The sequence below is a fragment of the Brassica rapa genome, chromosome A10, assembly GCF_000309985.2.
Source record: "Brassica rapa cultivar Chiifu-401-42 chromosome A10, CAAS_Brap_v3.01, whole genome shotgun sequence".
NCBI lineage: Eukaryota > Viridiplantae > Streptophyta > Magnoliopsida > Brassicales > Brassicaceae > Brassica > Brassica rapa.
In genome coordinates this window covers 15,588,679-15,607,030 of record NC_024804.2, presented here as the reverse complement: position 1 = coordinate 15,607,030, position 18,352 = coordinate 15,588,679, and the positions used below count along the sequence as shown (strand labels likewise).

The 18,352-nt window shown below is 36.6% G+C and overlaps 7 protein-coding genes across 19 annotated transcripts; 5 read left to right on the top strand and 2 right to left on the bottom strand.

The window, feature by feature from the left end:
- Window positions 1–198: 198 nt before the first annotated feature.
- LOC103845870 (B3 domain-containing protein At5g18090) lies at window positions 199–1,794 on the top strand. Its single transcript, XM_009122771.3, has 4 exons — window positions 199–507; window positions 671–968; window positions 1,051–1,337; window positions 1,421–1,794. The coding sequence occupies exons 1-4, from the start codon at window positions 409–411 to the stop codon at window positions 1,652–1,654; spliced, it is 918 nt and encodes a 305-aa protein (XP_009121019.1). The 5' UTR covers window positions 199–408; the 3' UTR covers window positions 1,655–1,794.
- Window positions 1,795–1,818: 24 nt separating this feature from the next.
- On the top strand, window positions 1,819–3,866 carry LOC103845867 (superoxide dismutase [Cu-Zn] 3). Of its 4 annotated transcripts, none has more exons than XM_009122766.3 (7): window positions 1,834–2,065; window positions 2,149–2,250; window positions 2,625–2,720; window positions 2,813–2,844; window positions 2,955–3,030; window positions 3,270–3,323; window positions 3,405–3,866. In XM_009122766.3, the coding sequence occupies exons 1-7, from the start codon at window positions 1,978–1,980 to the stop codon at window positions 3,461–3,463; spliced, it is 507 nt and encodes a 168-aa protein (XP_009121014.1). In that variant the 5' UTR covers window positions 1,834–1,977; the 3' UTR covers window positions 3,464–3,866. The 4 variants fall into 4 exon arrangements, with proteins under 4 accessions (XP_033137370.1, XP_009121014.1, XP_009121015.1 ...); XM_009122767.3 differs by having other exon boundaries at window positions 3,423–3,617; XM_033281479.1 differs by having other exon boundaries at window positions 1,819–2,065; window positions 2,625–2,844.
- Window positions 2,851–5,030, bottom strand: LOC103845869 (eukaryotic translation initiation factor NCBP). 5 transcript variants are annotated; one of them, XM_009122770.3, is made up of 6 exons: window positions 4,696–5,030; window positions 4,213–4,308; window positions 4,023–4,127; window positions 3,836–3,913; window positions 3,583–3,702; window positions 2,851–3,087 (listed from the first exon to the last, which is right to left on the bottom strand). In XM_009122770.3, the coding sequence occupies exons 1-6, from the start codon at window positions 4,804–4,806 to the stop codon at window positions 3,085–3,087; spliced, it is 513 nt and encodes a 170-aa protein (XP_009121018.1). In that variant the 5' UTR covers window positions 4,807–5,030; the 3' UTR covers window positions 2,851–3,084. The 5 variants fall into 5 exon arrangements, with proteins under 5 accessions (XP_009121018.1, XP_033137373.1, XP_009121017.1 ...); XM_033281482.1 differs by lacking the exon at window positions 2,851–3,087 and adding an exon at window positions 4,556–4,595 and having other exon boundaries at window positions 3,337–3,702; window positions 3,836–3,932; window positions 4,769–4,839; XM_009122769.3 differs by lacking the exon at window positions 2,851–3,087 and having other exon boundaries at window positions 3,337–3,702.
- Window positions 5,031–5,097: 67 nt separating this feature from the next.
- On the top strand, window positions 5,098–7,028 carry LOC103845865 (5'-adenylylsulfate reductase-like 7). 5 transcript variants are annotated; one of them, XM_009122765.3, is made up of 5 exons: window positions 5,098–5,313; window positions 5,381–5,682; window positions 5,885–6,066; window positions 6,214–6,326; window positions 6,431–7,028. In XM_009122765.3, exons 2-5 carry the CDS (start codon window positions 5,503–5,505, stop codon window positions 6,829–6,831), a joined length of 876 nt encoding a protein of 291 aa, XP_009121013.1. In that variant the 5' UTR covers window positions 5,098–5,313; window positions 5,381–5,502; the 3' UTR covers window positions 6,832–7,028. The 5 variants fall into 5 exon arrangements, with proteins under 5 accessions (XP_009121013.1, XP_009121010.1, XP_009121011.1 ...); XM_009122762.3 differs by having other exon boundaries at window positions 5,100–5,313; window positions 6,202–6,326; XM_009122763.3 differs by having other exon boundaries at window positions 5,156–5,244; window positions 6,202–6,326.
- A 2,370-nt stretch (window positions 7,029–9,398) lies between these two features.
- On the top strand, window positions 9,399–12,578 carry LOC103845864. Of its 2 annotated transcripts, none has more exons than XM_009122761.3 (2): window positions 9,399–11,448; window positions 12,256–12,578. In XM_009122761.3, the coding sequence occupies exons 1-2, from the start codon at window positions 10,730–10,732 to the stop codon at window positions 12,260–12,262; spliced, it is 726 nt and encodes a 241-aa protein (XP_009121009.1). In that variant the 5' UTR covers window positions 9,399–10,729; the 3' UTR covers window positions 12,263–12,578. The 2 variants fall into 2 exon arrangements, with proteins under 2 accessions (XP_009121009.1, XP_009121008.1); XM_009122760.3 differs by having other exon boundaries at window positions 10,006–11,443.
- Window positions 12,579–12,844: 266 nt separating this feature from the next.
- On the top strand, window positions 12,845–14,570 carry LOC103845862 (dnaJ homolog subfamily C member 18). Its single transcript, XM_009122758.3, has 3 exons — window positions 12,845–13,239; window positions 13,661–13,729; window positions 13,831–14,570. The coding sequence occupies exons 1-3, from the start codon at window positions 12,916–12,918 to the stop codon at window positions 14,467–14,469; spliced, it is 1,032 nt and encodes a 343-aa protein (XP_009121006.1). The 5' UTR covers window positions 12,845–12,915; the 3' UTR covers window positions 14,470–14,570.
- On the bottom strand, window positions 14,558–15,284 carry LOC103845863. Its single transcript, XM_009122759.3, has 2 exons — window positions 14,903–15,284; window positions 14,558–14,834 (listed from the first exon to the last, which is right to left on the bottom strand). The coding sequence occupies exons 1-2, from the start codon at window positions 15,056–15,058 to the stop codon at window positions 14,742–14,744; spliced, it is 249 nt and encodes an 82-aa protein (XP_009121007.1). The 5' UTR covers window positions 15,059–15,284; the 3' UTR covers window positions 14,558–14,741.
- Between the last annotated feature and the right edge of the window lie 3,068 nt (window positions 15,285–18,352).

Here is an 18,352-nt window from a genome sequence, read left to right as displayed (position 1 = left end):
GGGTTAGTTTTGGCAAAAACCCCAATAAATAATTGGCTGTCAAATATAGTAGTAATAAAAATAAATATGGTTTTAGATTATGGTGTAAATTTTGTAACAAGTCGCTGTCCTTTTAGTGGAATTGAGTTTACTCAAACTAGCAAACTGCACTCCCTTTCACGTGACTCCAAACTCACAAAACACAGATCCTATTTTAAGCATTATGAAGAAAAAATACAAGTTATAATGATGCATGGGCATCTTTCTCAATTATTTCAAAAGTTGATGGAGAAAAATTAAGTACGTTGAATGCTAGGAGCTGCATCGTCTGTCTTTAGAAAAATGGCCTTCATATCACTCTCTCTCTCTCTAAATTTTTCCCATTAACACACAGAGAGAGAAACACGAGGTTGAAGAAAGGAGAAAGAGATGGCGACTAACAGCTGCATTGGTATGCTTATGGACGAAAGTGACAACCCAGGATTTTTCAAAGTTCTTAGAAAGGAAGATCTATCATCTCAAACCATGGTATGGTGTGATCTTTCTGATGGATCTGAGATGCTAATCGGATGTTACAGAATGCAAATCTTTTTTTTTTTTGTAAACTTACAGAATGCAAATCTTTCTTTCTTTGTTTTGTTTTTTTCCCATCATTTATTGACAGATCTTGTTCTTGTTATATGTCCAAAAGAGAGAGATCCCTCAAGACTTCTTGAAAAGCATCTCAGCCAAGGAGTTCTCGTTTAAGATGGTCTTAAAGCTGCCATGGGGAAGCTCATGGAGAATCAACCTCTCAAAATACCAAAGCTTCTTCTACTACATGGAGAAAGACGGATGGGACCAGTTTTTGAGCGACAATGGTTTAGGTGCTGACGAGCTTCTCACGTTCACGCACAAGGGTAACATGTGTTTTAACGTAAGCATTTACCAAATAAATTGCTTGGAGATGCTTAGACCCAACAGATCTGCAACCATTGCTTCTTCTTCAAGTAAGTTCTCATGTTTTTCTTTAAGGCTATATGGATGGAGAAGAAGAAGACAGACTTTGGTTGTTTTGTTTTGATGAATCAGGTCGAAACAAGAGAGAAGAAGTGAGCAATGGGAAGGAGGAAGAGAGAGAGTCATTGTCTGCATCAAACTATCCTGTCTCAGAAACAGCTGAGTCTACCGTAGGAGGAAGATTGAAACAGAAACGTCAGCTTATTAACTTGGGGAAGAAGCAAGTTAAGAAGGCTGAAAAAGCAAACAAGTGTAAAAAGAGGAAGATGGATACTGAATCTGACGACTCTGAAGATGGCACTTCGTCTCTTGCTCCAGAGTTCACACTCACCATAAAGAAATCATACGTCCTGTTCTTGGTAAGACAAGCACGACAAGATAAGACCAAGAGTAAAGACTGTGAAACTATGAGTTGATCAAAACGTTTTGATATGTGATCCAGGGTGTCCCAAAGAGGTTTGGGGAGATGCATATGCCAAAGGAGGAAACGGTGTTCAAGATTCATGATCGGAAAGGGAAGAAGTCATGGGAGGTTACGTATGTGGTCTCTAAGATACAGTCAAGATTCTCTCGTGGATGGCCTCGTTTGGTTAAAGATTTTGGTTTAGAGATCGGTGACTTTTGCACCTTCGAGCTCATTAAACCGACCGAAATGATTCTCACCGTCTCCAAATAAGAGACTCCATGTAGTTGAGATGGTCTTAGTTAATGTGTTACAAACCAAACCTTTATGTTGTGTTGTCTGACGGTGGTGATGTAGTTGAGATGATCTTGGTTTCTTCATGTTTTGTTATCAACCAAATCATTATGTTGTGTTGTCTGCATCCTGTTAGTTTCTTCTATCCGGTTCGGAGATACAATTAATCTTAACCGAGAAGTTTAATTTCCGGTTTGGTCTGGTTTATGATTTATTCTCTTCTCGACCACACTTAAACCAGTACACATTTCAATTTAATCCGATTAACAACATTCACATCCCCAAACACACAGACAGAACAGATGGGAGGTCCTAATCTGAGAGCGGTGGCTCTTATCGCCGGCGATAAAAACATCCGAGGATGTCTTCAATTCACACAAGACACTTCCGGTGATCTGTTTTTTCTTCTTTTATTGGCCGTCGGATATGTTTTATTTCATTCTCTTGTATTGATTTTGTTTTTTGTGTGGCAGGGACAACTCATGTAACAGGAAAGATCTCAGGACTGTCTCCTGGCTTCCATGGCTTTCATATTCACTCTTTTGGTGATACCACAAATGGCTGCAACTCTACTGGTTGGTTTTTGTTCACTCTTTGTCTATGTAACTGTACACTTGGAGCTCAAGACTAAGTCCTTGACCGTTGTTTCTCTTTAAGAATCTAATGGTTCTGTATCTGAAACACACACATACATGTGAAAAGAGTTATTTTGCTCGACCTTGATGTTAACTGGATTGGTTTGGATCAGATTTAGTTTAGATGGATGGACTATTAGTGTTGCCAGTAGAATTCAAGGAACCATTTAGATTAAGCTACTTTTAGAAGCTAAAACATATTAAATTTAATTTAATAGAAGATGTTCTTGAGTGGTGTTTCTCCTCTTTGTGATTCTGTTGTTGAGTTCTGTACTTAGTGTTGTTTTGTTTTCTTGTGGAAACGTTGACTTCAGGACCTCACTTCAATCCATTAAATCGAGTTCATGGGCCACCGGATGAGGAAGAGCGTCATGCTGGAGATTTGGGTAACATTTTCGCTGGATCAGACGGTATACGCTTTTTTCCTCAATCTATATATTTATTTTGTGCTTTTTTGAAGAATGATGTAGTGTTTTTTTGGGGTGAGCCTTGCTTGTTTCAGGTGTTGCTGAAATCTCGATCAAAGACAAACAGGTAAACGGATCTTCCTTTTTTACTTCTTCAACCATTTAATGTAAAGTACATATTATCACATTGTGCTTATGTCTCTCCCATTTATCTCGGCTTCTCTATGATTTCACCAGATACCACTTAGTGGGCAGTATTCCATACTTGGGAGGGCGGTTGTTGTACATGGTGATCCTGATGACCTTGGCAGAGGTAGTAACACTTCTTTATAGCCTTTCCAAATATACATAAATGGTCCAATGTCACCTACTATATAAAAAGAAGCAATAGAAGTTTCAGGGTCAAATCTCAGTAGTAATCATTGTGTAGTTTCATTTAGTTGTCAACTTATTATCATCAAGTATCTGCCACAGTTTTTAGGTTCATGTTGTGCTCTGTTGATTATGTTAAATTAAAGAATTATGATTTCTTTGCGGTTTGTTACCGTGCAGGAGGACACAAGCTTAGCAAATCAACAGGAAACGCAGGCGCACGAGTTGGATGCGGTATTGCTTTCTAACCTTTTGGAAAAACAGAGCAACACCATTATTCTCTTTTTTTCCAGTGTGTCAAGTAACTCACTCTAGATTTTGATGTTGACCCAGGTATTATCGGACTTCAAGCAGCTGTGGATCCTAAACTATAGTTTTGGATATCAATGAACTATCGGCAGCAGAGCCACACTCAGTTTTTCAAATGTGTACATTAGTACAAAACAAAAGAAGGGAGCGAGCTAGCTAGAGACCTTGTGAATAGTAATCTCACCTGATGATCAGAAGCATTGCGATTCCACACACTAATGATGTCCTCACTGAAGCGGACACTCAGTACTGCGCCACAGATGTTATCCGCATCATCAAGCTGGTCCCCTACCAACGCAAGAAGCTGAGGAAAATACAAATCAATGGAAGGGTATCTAACATGACTTCCAGATTGAAAAATAAAAAAAAGAACTCGACTCTAAGTATGAAAAATAGACAGCTAAGGTTCTGTCGAATGAAAGGGAGAACAAACTGACCAGATCCTCCCAGAAACGAGAAGATAGAACTTTGGAGAAACGTATGATCCACTTTCCACCATTGCAGTTGGCACCATCCTGATTGAAATGAATATAGCTACTTTAGTTGTATTAAAAGTGTTTCGATGATCCACATACGAACACACACACAGACAACGAGTAAGTAGCAAAAATATGGAATACATACCTCCCACAAGGGGCGAATCCCATTCTTAAAGAAATGAAGATCTGTTGGACTAGGCAAGAGAGAAGAACGAGCAAGGTGACAGTAGCAGGCCCAAAACCCTTCAACCTAGGAAACCAAAGCCATCTCTCATAAAATAAACAAAAGATAAGATTACAAACAGCTTTCAAGAATGGGACTTATTTGAGCTTACAGTGCTGAATTCAACAATCTTCTTAATGATATCCTCGTAAGATGTCTGGTTCCTGACCCCTGGTGTCCGACGGGTGTACCAAATCGCAAACTTGTACTGCAAATTTCCAAAATTTAGAGAGAAAAAAAACATGGAGTCACTGAGCCAGTGTATAATCTAATGTTCTGCTGGTAGCAATGATGGCATGTCCTCTCAAGATTACTCTTTGAACTTTTCTCACACTTACATGAGCTTAATATTATTTAAATCCCACAATCAATTAGTTCCACGAATACTAATGTCTCACTATAGCACGATTCTATAACATTTGAGCTCATAGACATTAAACAAAGTCGCAAAGAACCTAAATTTGAGAAGAACACTTGCAGAAGTTGTAGATTTTAGAATCCTGATCTTCGCCAACCTAGGCTCTAAACATAAAGTTCACAATCTTTTGGCTAGAATCAGATGTTGACATTGATGTAAAGAATGAGATGGACAAACCCGTAGAGGATGCAGACCAGCTTTGAGCTCGCGAGAGTGGCGTTCATCGGAAACATACTGCGACTTGACATTGTCCATGATCTCATCGTGCCTCCTCTCCGTAATCTCCATTTTTTTTCTCGATTTCAGCTTCAGGCGTTCGGGTTCAAAGGCGAGAGAAGAAGAGCTCTCTCCTGTCAAATATATAAAGGGAGGTCAAAACCTCCAGAAAACTTACCAATGGGCCCTGTTGAATCAAACTAATGGGCCTTCATTGGGTCAGATCGTTAAGTCTTTTTATACTATAATTAACCAAACAAATCATTTTCTCTCTAACCTTTTTTTCTTTCTTTCTTATCTACCAGTTTAACCTCTTATAAATTCTTAATCAACTTGTATAAAAAGGTTAATAACCTTCCAAAATACTACTATTTTTTGTAAAATTATTGAACAAAATGATTCGGTAATATTTTTAAAATAATTTTTATAAAAGAAATCCACCAATGGGGGAGGGAGAATAAGTGGTGGAGAGAGAATAAAGGGAAATGTCAACGTAGGCAATTGGCGGTGGTCTGTCTCTCTGTCATTTCTGCAAAAACAAGTGACAAAACTTTATTGACATTTCACACGGATCTAATAGTAAGATCACATTTTATTTTAATTTTTGTGTCTTCTCTTTTTCTAAGTTTTCTGTTCTTGATTTCAGCCGTTGTGCTTTTGCCATCGAAATCTGAAGCGATTCCGCCCTCAATCGTTGATCCTAAGATAGATAGTTTCCAGCGAATTTTGATCTCTCTCTTTTTGAGATATTCCTCTCATCGTATTCTAATGAGTTACCGGGTCCCCATCCTCCTCCTCATCCTCCTCTGTGCGATAGCTGGGTCACGCTTACCTTCCGCCTTCGCTTCCTCCGCTGACGTTTGCGATCATCATGATGAATTCGAGGTCTTCCGATGCGGAATCGAGAATAAATGTCATCACTCTCTACTACCCAGACCTCCTTTAGAGGTACCCAATAATTAGCTTTATCTTCTATGCATATGCCTTTTATTTGTGGCCACAACCAACAGAATCTCATTTCCACAATATTTGGTTCAATGTCTAATGTTTAAACGCCGCAAATGTGATAAATACCCAAAATTAATATAATCTGTGGGTGTGTTTTGTATCTCGACAAGTATCTAAATTTGTGTTTTGTTGGCTAATTCAGGTGGATGGAGACTTGCTAGACAGCCTCATGGATTCAAACCTTGGAAATGCTTTTACTTCCATACTGTTTTATACCTCACGGTGCCAGTTTTCGCGTGCTGTTCGCCCCAAGTTTGATGTTCTGAGCTCAATGTTCCCCCACATAAGGCACCTGGTCGTTGAGCAATCTCAGGCTTTACCATCGTAAGAACTACCTTCTACTATTAGAATGTGTATATAAGTCCTGTTGCATCTCTATTCACTAGAATGAATTTTTGAGCATCTTCTTTTTTGGTCCACGTTTGATTGATTGACCTTTACGATTTTCACAATTTGCAGTGTCTTTTCTAGGTATGGTATCCATAGCTTGCCTTCAATCCTGATGGTGAATCAAACATTCAGGATCCGATACCATGGTCAAAAGGATCTTGCATCCCTTATTCAGTTTTACCAACTAACAACAGGTGAGAATTCCCTTGAAGAAGCATGAATGCCTGGAAAAACAATCAGTTTAACTTCTGCTAATAATAAGCTACACTCGGTGTATCTCTGTGGCTTTGCTTTCCAGGTCTTAAACCTGTCCAGTATGTGGATGAAGGTGAACCAACAAGCTTGGACATCGATGGTAACCTCATCACATGGCTACAAAACGGGTCATCTATCAAGGAAATAGCTGAAAGAGATCCATATTTGGTACTTGCACTGGTGTTTCTGTCTTTGAAACTCGCAATTTTGATATCCCCTATCATGGGAGCGCGCTTGAAAGCGTTGTGGGCATCTTATGCTCCGCATCTGAGCTTGGGAATACTCGGTGAGACTAGCCAACTGTTTGGCCGTGCCATGCACATGATCGATGTGAGGAGGCTTTGGATTAAACTGAGACTAGCGAAAACCAGGAACTTCCAAGAGAGAGCAAAGAACGCACTTGCATCTGTCTCGCTAGGAAAATCTACTTCACAATCAGGGTGATTCAGAGATCCTTCATCATCGCTGAGCTTAGTTAGATTACTTTACTTTTGGTCGACATGTGTTAACTTTGGAGTTCCTGTCTCTGTATGTAAATCATATTTTTGCTTATTTGTGAATATTTTCGTTCGTTTCTTGAATATTCTTGTCTCTGTCCTTTTTTGTTTTGCTTGTATTGATTGATCAACGGTTTGGTTTAATTGGTGCTAGAGGTGGACACCTGGGTCGTATATGTGAAAGAAACGTGTCCTCTTTGTGGATCACTCTGGTTCACACATTAGAAGTTTCGCTTTCCTGTCATTTTTGCGTATGTTTATGATAGTTGAAAGTTGAATCTCTCTGTTTAGATCTTTCCACTTAGGAATCTTAAGCTGCGATACTTATACCAATGTGATTTTTATCCTCATAGTCGACACTAAAATTTGAATCTATTTTTTTGTTATGATGGTTTAAGATAGGGCTGGACAATCGGAGTCCTAACCAAGTTCCGGTTCGATCAAGTTTATTCGGTTTCGGATTTTCGGATTCATGAAACTTGATTGTCAGATGTAAAGTGACATAGTTAAAGCCTAAATCAAGGGAGCAATTTCATGATTGTCACATGTTTATAAGTAGGCAACAAAAAGTAGACAAAGAGGTGAAGCAAAAAGTAAAACAAAGCAGAAACTGAAGTTGGCAAAAGCTAAACGTTAGGAATAATGTTTTGTAGATTTATTGTCTGATTTTTTATCTTACCATTTTTGTTATGAGTTTACAGATATTACAAAATTTTCAAAAAAAATTGAAGTAAATTTATCTTTTCCAATAATGAAGTTTATATTTCACACTTGTTGATTCATTTTCTGGTTTTCAAGAAAAACTTTGCTCACGTTTTTATACCATCTCTTATTTATTCACTAGGATAAGACCTGCGCCTCGCGCAGGGTGAAATATTTATTAAAAAAATTATTTTTTATATTGTAAAATTTGATAATTACTGAATACATGTGTTCTTGTGGTCAAAATATATTTGGTATTTATGTTTTTCTCAATATAGAATAATTAATTAACTATAAATATTTGACACACACAAAAAAAAGAGTTGTGAAAAAATTTGATGGTATTTCTAAAGGAAAACTCAATCGTATATATAAAGTAGGCATATGAAGTTTTTGGATTGTTTGAAAAATTAAAATAATTACATTAATTATCTAGAAACCGTATTTTAGCATGATATATAAAATCAATATTCAATAACTACCACAAACATATTTTGCAAGTTATTTTTAATGGTCGAAATTATAAACTTGGTGACAAAATATATTATTGTCTTAAATTAACCTTACCATATAGAACTTCTTCAAAATTTTGTACCAAACTTAAAAATTTGGCGGAAACATTAACTTGGTGAAAAAGTTTATTTATTTATATAAATAGCTTGGTATAAAAACAATTTATTTAAAATTATCAAAAGAGCTTGATTCTAAAATTGTGTATCACAAAAATTTGATTCAAATTTTAAGATTTTTATTGTCTTCTAACAATAATAATATCGGCAGTATCCATTTATGTAAATCTTCTTACGCGTTCTTACTTAATATATTGTAAAATAGGGTAACTCTCATTTATGAATTAATCACTATCATCGACATTAACTACTTCTTAAACCGATTGGAATCTACGGTCAATTCGTTCGGTTAAATTAAAACCCAGGAACTTATCATCAAACCAAACGGAACACAATAAACAAACCGGCCACTTTCATCTACATTCTTCTGTATATCGATAACAAAATTGGGTTACATGTTCTTAGATGGCTGGCGATGGTTACGTTGCAACTTATGTTGATACTGAATTGTTAACATACGAACTAAAGATACATATTGCGACAATGGTCTTTTTATAAAAGCAAAACTCATATTAACGGTGAACATATAATTTTCATCACAAGACTGCAACATCCCCTATTAACGATCATCCCAAGTTCTGATTTTTTATGGTTAAATCGATAACGTATAGTTTTTAGGTTTCGGGTTTTGTTAATGCTTCGTTTTTTTATCATCGTTCATAGCTTGCGTATTTCTTTCTTACACCATGAAAGAGAATCATAGGCTCCTATCCCCTAAAGTATAATACCTTGCTTTACTACTGCAACATCCCCTATTAACAATCATCTCAAGTTCTGACTGCTTATGGTTAAATCGACAACGTATAGTTTTTAGGTTTCGGGTTTTGTTAATGCTTTGTTTTTCTATCATCGTTCATAGCTTGCGTATTTCTTTCTTACAACATGAAATAGAATCGTACGCTCCTATCATTTCCCTATAATATAATACATGGCTTTACTTAATATCCTATAGTTTGTACTGAATGTATCTAGCGACAAATGAAAATCTAATGTGGACCAACCAGTTTTTCAATTGAATGTAATGATGCCACCTAGGATTAATTAAGGTTCTAATTGATTGACACCTAAGCATAGACTTTTTTTTAATTATTACAAAATTAAGGTTATATCTTTTTAAATGTTTCTCAATTAATATATAGGGGATTTGTACAAGTTCATTTAAGAATGGTGTGAAAATTATACTAAGAAAACCAAATTATAGTAATCATCTTAGATGGCTTCCACTTTCGCTTTCTTGTCTTAAATGGAAACTTCGTTGCTTATTTCTTGAACAACACTTGTAATTGCAAGCAAGCAACCTCCACTAGTATCCATTTTCTTTTTCTCCCACGAAAAGGACTTAAAACTTGCAACGTGTATGACCCATAGTCTCTCCTAATTTTTTTCTTTTCGAAATGTTTGTTAACTTCAATTTTTATGTTAATCTACATCAATTAGGAGCAGCTTCAAAATATGGAAAACGTTCATATTGTGGTACCAAGTTTATGCTTGAAGTTTCGTCTTCTGTAGCTCTCTGGTCCAAAGAAAGATCAACAACAATAGTTTTTATATAAGAAAATTAAATACCCTCTAGAAATATGTGTTCATCCATAAACTAAAAAGCTCAGAACTACCATCCAGCTTTCATTAGTAAAACTTAGTACGAAAGATCACGAGTATCATCTACTAAAACATGGTTTAAATATTCTTATAACCAATGGTTATGAGAAATAAAGTATCAAAGAGAGAAAGGATCTTGGCAAAGAACACAATCAATACTTCTTATTGTAGGTCCAAAATAGTAACATCTTCTTTTGTCACTTCATGTTGTAGATAAGCTCCAGAAGATTTATCACACCTCCCAGACCTAAAATATACATCTAATATAGTTTTCTTCATAAGTACATCTATAGTTTCACCAATGTATTTTAATATAGAATTTTTTCTTGTCTTTGCAAGTTATTATGTGTATTAAGTCTAAACTAGTACGTGTGGTTGTGGATGTTTACCGTTAATATAAGCAACACATATTGTCTTTATAACTACAGATTATATCAAATATTAATTGTTAGTCTTCTTCAAAAAATTAATAATGTTAAAAACAATGTTCTGTTCCAACAACACTAGCAAAATAATGTTTAGAGAATAAGATTTTATTATGTAAATAAGCGACTGATCATGCAAATAATTTATTAGAACAAATATGTTTTTATTTGTTAGAAATGTTGCAAATCTGAAGTTTTACTTTGCAACTTTCTTTGGTGGCTTACACTAAATGCGTCAATCTCGCTTGTATGTTGTATAACTCCAAATCGTAAATCATCAAAACCATTTTGGTGTCTGAATATTCTTTTGGTGTCTTCTTCTTCTTTGCTCTCTATTAAAGGATCTAGAAACCCCTTCACAACAATGAGATAGAGAGAGAGAGAGAGAGAGAGAGAGAGAGAGAGAGAGAGAGAGAGAGAGAGAGAGAGAGATTCAAGTATCTCCTCAAGATCACTATTACCACAAAATAAAAATATTCAAGAAGACTGCATGGATCTAGAAGATTGGGAGTTACTCCCCAAGAATCTCTACAAGGGTCTCGATCTCGATCACGACGAGGATCATGAAGCAGCGATGAGGATCATCAGAAACACTGAGAAAAGCTTCGACATGGATTACTTTATCTGCCCGACACAAGATCCTGTCGGAAAAATAGAGTTCCATAGAAGACCAAGCGTGGTCCCCACACAGCTCCTCCAAGTTCCCGTTAATTGGGAACCTGTGTACACCGTGGATGACACAGATCACAAGAAGAACCAGGATCAGGATCCGGAACTTGTGACGGAATCTGTTCCGTCGCCGAGAATAACTTTCAAAACAGCGAAGGAAAACGAATTTGTCGACATGAAAATAGACTTGCCAGCGAGGTTCACAAGTCCTCTCCCTCAGAAAGATGACAAACACTCTGTCTCAGGAAGAGTGTTAGCAAGAGAGTACTATGGTGAGATGGGAACAGAGGTTGAGGAAGGTAGTGACGTGAAGTGCAAGAAAGAAGTTGATTGGGAGGAGGAGAAGAACAAACGTGGTGAAAAAATGAATCTGTGGAAGATGGGTCTTCATGGAATTGGAGCTATATGTTCATTTGGTGTTGCTACTGCTGCTGCCACTTTATATGTCTTCTTCCTTGGACGCAACAATAGCATACGAGGTTGTCGGAACAAGAACCAGATCCTCAGGTTCCAGATCTACTCTGATGATAACAAGGTAAGGTAATTTTTTCAGTTATGATTCTTGTTCCTAATCAAATTGTTAAGGAACCAAGTGAATATTAGGTTAGTGTTGCTTTAAGGACATTCCAAAGGTTGTGTTTCCTGAAACTCTTAGTTCGATTCCCACATGACCAATGCCATATTTGTTTCAAATCACATTGAATTTTATCCCATTCATCCAAAGTACTGAAAAGTTGCTTGGGATTTTGATAAATCAAAGACTATTTACCAATGATTATTAAGTTTTGATATGCTTCTTTTACTGGCTAATTGTTTTTACTTAATATGGTTGGTTAGTGGCTGATTGTTATTAAAATTAAATATCAGCTTATACAAATTTACTTGTTTGGTTAACTGGAAGCTATTATCAGAAAAAATTGGTTTGTGCATGTATGATTCGACCAGAGTGATAATGATGTGTTTGGCGGTGTGGCAAGTTACGTGTCTAAGTGAACAATCAATAGTTGTAAAGAAGATACTACTTGTTTCGTCTATATACATTTGTGTTTATCTTTTCTTGCGTCAAAGTAAACTTACGTTTTGGAAAACGTCATTGTTTCTTACATTAATATAAGCTTAGAGCCTAGAGAAGAGAGAAGATAATTTATTTGAGAATTGAGATCGAGTCAGATATTCTTGGTAGATATTAATGGGATATCTTTTAAGGCATGCAAGAACAATAATCAAACATGTTTTTACCAAATTAATCTTCTAAATTAATCATGGGGCAGGCTTTTTCTTTTAAACGTCCAAAATCGTTGTAATTGTTTGACATATTTTAATTGTGTTTCGTTACACGCATTGCAGCGAATGAAGGAAGTAGTGAAGCATGCAACAAAACTAAACGAAGCAATCTCTGTGCTGAAAGGTCTTCCGGTGGCAAGAGCTCAGATATCTTTTGGAGGACACTATGATGGACTTTGAAATCATGGGCATCCCACCCGTTTATAGATACATCAGAGCCAAATGTCTACTGTTCTATTACCATGGGCACTATAGCTTATATACATTATGAATTTAGGAAATTCAATATTGTATCATGTTTGTAAAATTAACATTATTCGTCCGAATGCTTCTAGTTAGTTATATGAACATTGATATGATTGTACACTTATTGAGTTGTTACAAAACCGACCATGCATTAGCATGTTCTTAATATGATAAAAGTGCGTTTATATCAACTTTTCCACAGTCATTTTCCGACTGGATAGAAATTTTAAAAAAGTATAAAATAATAGGGAGTATAGTTTTGAAAAAAGGAGGGAGTGGACCATACAAAATTCTTACCTATAGAGTTAAATTTCCTAGAATTGGATCAAGCCCAATATCTTAAGGCCCATGATCCAAATCAACGAGAGCCGTCAGTTAACTTTTTTTTAACGGCTCTCCTCCCGACACAACCAGCTTCTGTTTCCACACTACTTAACATAAGTGGTCCGTAGGGAGACTTGCGACTGAGAAGATAGAATGCAGACTCACCTCCTGGTGGGTCCCACCCCAATCAAAAGCTGCCGTCGATTCTCATCCGCCATCTCTGGCGATCTCCTCCCTCCGTCGTTCAATTCGTGTGGTCGTGAGTCTCGTGACCTTTACCACCACCGTCGAAGATACCGCGACGGCAGATCTCGGTACCAGCGCAGTCGTCGGAAGACGACTGTTATATCCGCGGCGTACTCTTCTTCTTCTTCTTGGTCTTCCGCCGGCGAGCAGAACCACTACGTCGTTTTGGGAATCGCTCGCAACGCCACGCAAGCTGACGTCAAGAGAGCTTATCGCTTGCTCGCTCGAAAGGTTAGGCCTTTCGTTTGGGACTCTTCTCGTTTCTAGTTTGGCATCATTAGCTGGTTTGATTGATTGCTTTGGTGTATTAGATGTTAGTGAGATAAGAGTAGCTGAGAATGCAACCACTTTCTTCTAGTCACGCAAGCTCCATGATTAGGACATTGTTGAAATTGTAACGCAGAATGAGGTGAAATTCAGTAATAAAATTAAAAAAGTTGGAATCTTTGTGGGTTGAATAAGTAATTTCTGTGAGTTATGATTCAGCATCTCAGCTGCCTTTGTTCTTTATCTAAGCAAGTTAGCAACATTTGTCTGAAGCTTGGTGGAACATTCAAGCTCTAGTACACGTGGATCCTTCTTATTGCTAGTGAACACGATAAATCTAGTATGCTCTTTGTTTGTTGACAGTATCCTTGTGTTGCTATTGTAGTTTCATCCTGATGTTAACAAGGATTCTAAAGCAGGAGAGCTATTCAAGAGCATTCGTTGTTCCTACGAGGTGTGTATTTCTATCAATGACTCATATCTGAGTAGTGCCTTAACCACAAACTTTGAGTTTTCTTTTCTTATTCACTTTACTTGTGTTTTTGTTTTGGAAAGGTTCTATCTAATGAAGCTACAAGGATTCAGTACGACCGATCACTTAAAGTTCAAGAAAATTCAAGGTTCTCTAGAGTGAAAAGGCACTACAGCACTCCTGACACCGAGCTTGAAGATGCCATGAAGTATTGTTACAACTGGTCCCAGAAAAGACGAGGATCCAGATACGAGAGAGCCTATGGACACTACTCTACATACCCAAACTCACATTTCTACAGTGACCCACCCGAACAAGAAGAAGAAGAAGAAGAAGAAGAAGAGACGGCACAAGAACAGAGAGACTCTTTCGCCAAAGTTCTCAAAACTGCTTTCCTCTCCATGTTTCTTCTCTATACCCTCGGTTACCTCGCATCTCTCACGTTTAGCACGTTCACAGCTTTGCTCGACAAGGAGCTAGACATGGGTTACAAATCCGGGTTCATGATAGCTTGGATACTCGGGGGAAAAGGCGGTATCCTTCTCACTCTCTGCCTTACGTTTGCAAGCTGGCTCTGCGGGAAAGCAAGCAGCAGCGTGGTGGTTGTTATGGTGGTGGCGATGTGGGTTGGGTCCAATTTAGCAAGACATGCTCCTCTTCCACAAGGAGCTCTCCTCACACTCCTCTACATGTCAATCAAGCTTCAAGTCGACTCAAGGTGAATCTTTAATCTCAAAAGTTAGGTTGTAAATAATATTAGATTAAACATTCTCTTTCAAGTTGTATAAACTTCTCTATTGCAATATCTCGTATGATGGAGAAAGTGTCTATTGCTTGAAAGTTACAAACTCCAGATTACAAACAAAATTAATCAAAATTACAAAACTCAAAAGAGATGAATTAGAACAACTCGTCTAAGTATATTATATCATTCTGCTGCACAATACCAAAAAGAAAAAAAAAAGATGAAATTTTTGTAATAAAGCTTTCTTCTTCATTGAGACTTGTCTCTCATCTCCTTGAGATTCCGCCAAAGGTACTTTCCGCTGGCCATGTCGACGAACACCCAGAACCCATTCTCCATCCTCTGTTCATTGAAAGGAGACAACTTTAGAAACAGAACTCAACAAATTAACGAAAAGCAATGAGATTTACCTTTCTGAAACAGAGTCCTTGTTTATCATTCAATTCGACGGGTGAGTCGTCGTCGTCTCCGATGAGTTCCGGCGAAGAAGAACTCACCGTCTTCCACGCGAAGTATCCGGCGAGAACCGCAGAGAAGAACACCAATAGGAATCTCAAAGGACACATATTGAAACAGGGAAAGAAGAAGAGATTGGGTTTTGATGATGAATGTGTCGAGGAAGAAAGAAATGGAGAATCTAGGGTTCGTGAAAGGGAGAAAGAGAGAGAGATTTAAAGGGTGAGAGATTACGACGACATGTCTCCCTCTCTCTCTCTCTGCGATCAAAAGGAAACGCGTTTCTGAATTTTTCAGCAATGAGAGGATACGAATTGGTATTTTTTGAAATTATTACGTCAATGAATTATATACGCTTTTTATTTCCTCTGTTTTATATAACCGCCCCAATATCTTTTAGTTTTTCTATATTTACCAAATTATACCTTCTTATTTTCACCAATTTCAAAAAAAAAAAAAATACTATACTAATTTATTTTACATTACAAAGATTATTGACCGCACTAAAATACTGGCTTAACTAAAAAAATAGATTAAACTGAAAAACTGAGGGTGTGCCAACTAATTGGGCAACAGTAGGGGCTCTTTGCTAAATTATCACATTTTATGGGGTGTAAAAGAAAGAATCCAAATAAAAAAATAGATGGGAAGTCTAGAAGGGGATGACCTCAACCACCACTCATATGGTTGTCTTATTGTATCATGTTCATGTATCTATGAATGCATGATGCATGTTTGTCAACGCAGACGCAATTATAGAACTGAATATATATGGCTATTCAACAAACGTCTAACTCGTTTTTGGTACAAAGTTGAGGGACAATCTAGGAATTGATAACATCATCTGCAAAGTAATCTCACATATCGGATTTTCGGATTATTGTGTGTTTAATGAAAATCCTTGCTAGATTTCTAAGAATTGATTTTCTTATAGTTACAGTATTTGTTGCTAAATGTAGACGTATTTGGTATTGGTATTATGATTATCACGGGAACCGAATCCTCGGTCTGATGTTATCTATGTAGTTTTCTTATGTTTGATGAAACTGTCGAGGCTTTTTGGAGATGTTGTGTCATGTATGAGTTTTATACAAAGTCTACTTATATACTCATTGGGCTTGCTCCACGCTCCCCACAAATGGATATGTGAACACTTTCCTTACTTCTTACGAAACATGGAAGTTGAAGGGTGTTAATGATGCTGGAGTTTATTTATATGTACACACCAGCATGTACGTGTCAATCCGCGAGAGATAAGTTTATGTCCATACAGAAAAGAGTTTGTTTGAATTGCTCTCTGTCATGTACTTTGATCCGAAGAGAAGTTCAGTTTAGAGGATGTGATGATCTTTAGGCGACTCGATGAAGTGTTAATACAAAATAACTTGAGAGTCTTAGGCCTTCCTTGTAAGAGCTTTCATCAGTTTTCTCTTCTTAGAATAACATTTTACTAATTCAATTTTCTTAACATCATAATTTCTTGTAATGCACATGATTGATTGAACCCCATCGGGTGCTTTTGTCATGATTTGATCATTCCTTATTTCCTTAATCTCAACATGCGGATGCTATGGACTGCTGCATTACGATCCTATAAACTCAGAATAGTATTTTTTAACACAAAAAAAAACTATAGAAGATACCTGTAAAGACAGGCTGTAACATGTGTTTAAAATTGCACCTTACGTTCCTTTTGTTATGTTTCTAGCATTTGTCATGTAACTCTTCTTTCTTTCAGAAATCGAAATAGCCTTCTTGCCAGTTAAAGAAGTACAGTCTGTAAAAGTGGCAAGAATAACACCTTTAACCTTTTTTCCTTGAAATCTTAATCTGTTGCCATGGAAGGGCGTTACGTTGACATAATTTGATCGTTACATACTTGCATAGTTTGAATAGATTCCAACGACATGTGTTACACTATTAAACAATGTGGGTGCTGCTTTTGCAGACGACTGCATGTATATGTATGGTAACACCACTAAATCTCTTAGAAGCCAGAAACAATGTCATTTAATTTCTAGTTGACCATATATGGATATAGCATTCATAACAAAACTGAAGATTCCTTCGATATACGTGTATCAGAGATGAAACCGAAGCTACTATTAGGCTGCATCGCCTGGTCAACGCTCACGCCGTTGTATTTTTTCTCTTCTCTTTAAACAACTTTGTCTCCTATATAGTGACTTCGACACCATCACTGACAGTTACAAACCAATATTGATATTACTTAAATAAATAAAATTGGCAATCGTGAAATGTATTATTATATTGTAAATTTTTGAATCAGGACATGTGTTTTGGACATATCAATTGGGACGCAACGAAAGAAATAGAGTGGATAAGATTGTCTACAAGTCAACATACACCAACTTAAAATAATCAAAGAAATCATGATTTGATGCGAACATGACGATGAATCCATATATCTTTCCTAATCAAAATATTACGTTGATAGATTATGTCACATTCTCCACTTATTTTCCTATAGGAATATTTAGCATAACATTGCATTTACATGTAATGCGCATAGAATGTTCTTATTCGGGTGGCTTAGATTATGTTCTGATAAATACATAACACAGTAATTAGTTTCAAGTACTAATATTCGTTTTGTTATTAGAATTATTTCTAGCCCATATCTGTCTACATATCCAACAGTATATATAAACTAAAAGATAAAAGATAAATGATGAGTGTCCAAAGAATCTTTATTAGTCTACTTAACCCCGAATTTTAGGTAAGTTACAAATAAAACATCGGTATAGCCTATGTTCGTATTCTTGGGACTAACTAAACAGATGGGCAGTTAGTAGGTAGAGTTGTTATCAGGGATGGACAAAGAGCAAATACTATAGAAATTTCAATATTTATGATTTGCTTCAATATTTACGGATTTATAAGAGTATTTACGGATATTTCATATGTGTACTTAATACAAATAATTTAGAAAAATCGATACAAATTTTTTTAAAAAAAAATTCACATGATATAATAAATAAATAAAAATTAGTAAAACTATATGTTTCATGAATTTTAAAATAATTAAAAACAAAATTTAACAAAGAGTTATATAGCTCTCATAAAGATTTTTTTCTTCTGATTACATTACCAACTAGCAGAGCTTCAAGGGCACTTCGATTACTCACCCTACTGGCATGGCAGTCAACAATATACTGGATCTGGAATGAAAGGAACGCCAGACTGCATTCCAACTCCTTTCGTTCTGCTGATCGCCTCTTCCGGGTTGTAGATTTACAAATCAGAAACAGGATTCAAAGTTTCAGAGAATCAAACCCACGCCTATCTTCTAGTATGATGCAGACATGGTTCCATCTTGCATGAAGCCTCATCTCTCATCCATCTCACTTGCGACCGCTTTCCTCTGTATGATCGTTGATCAT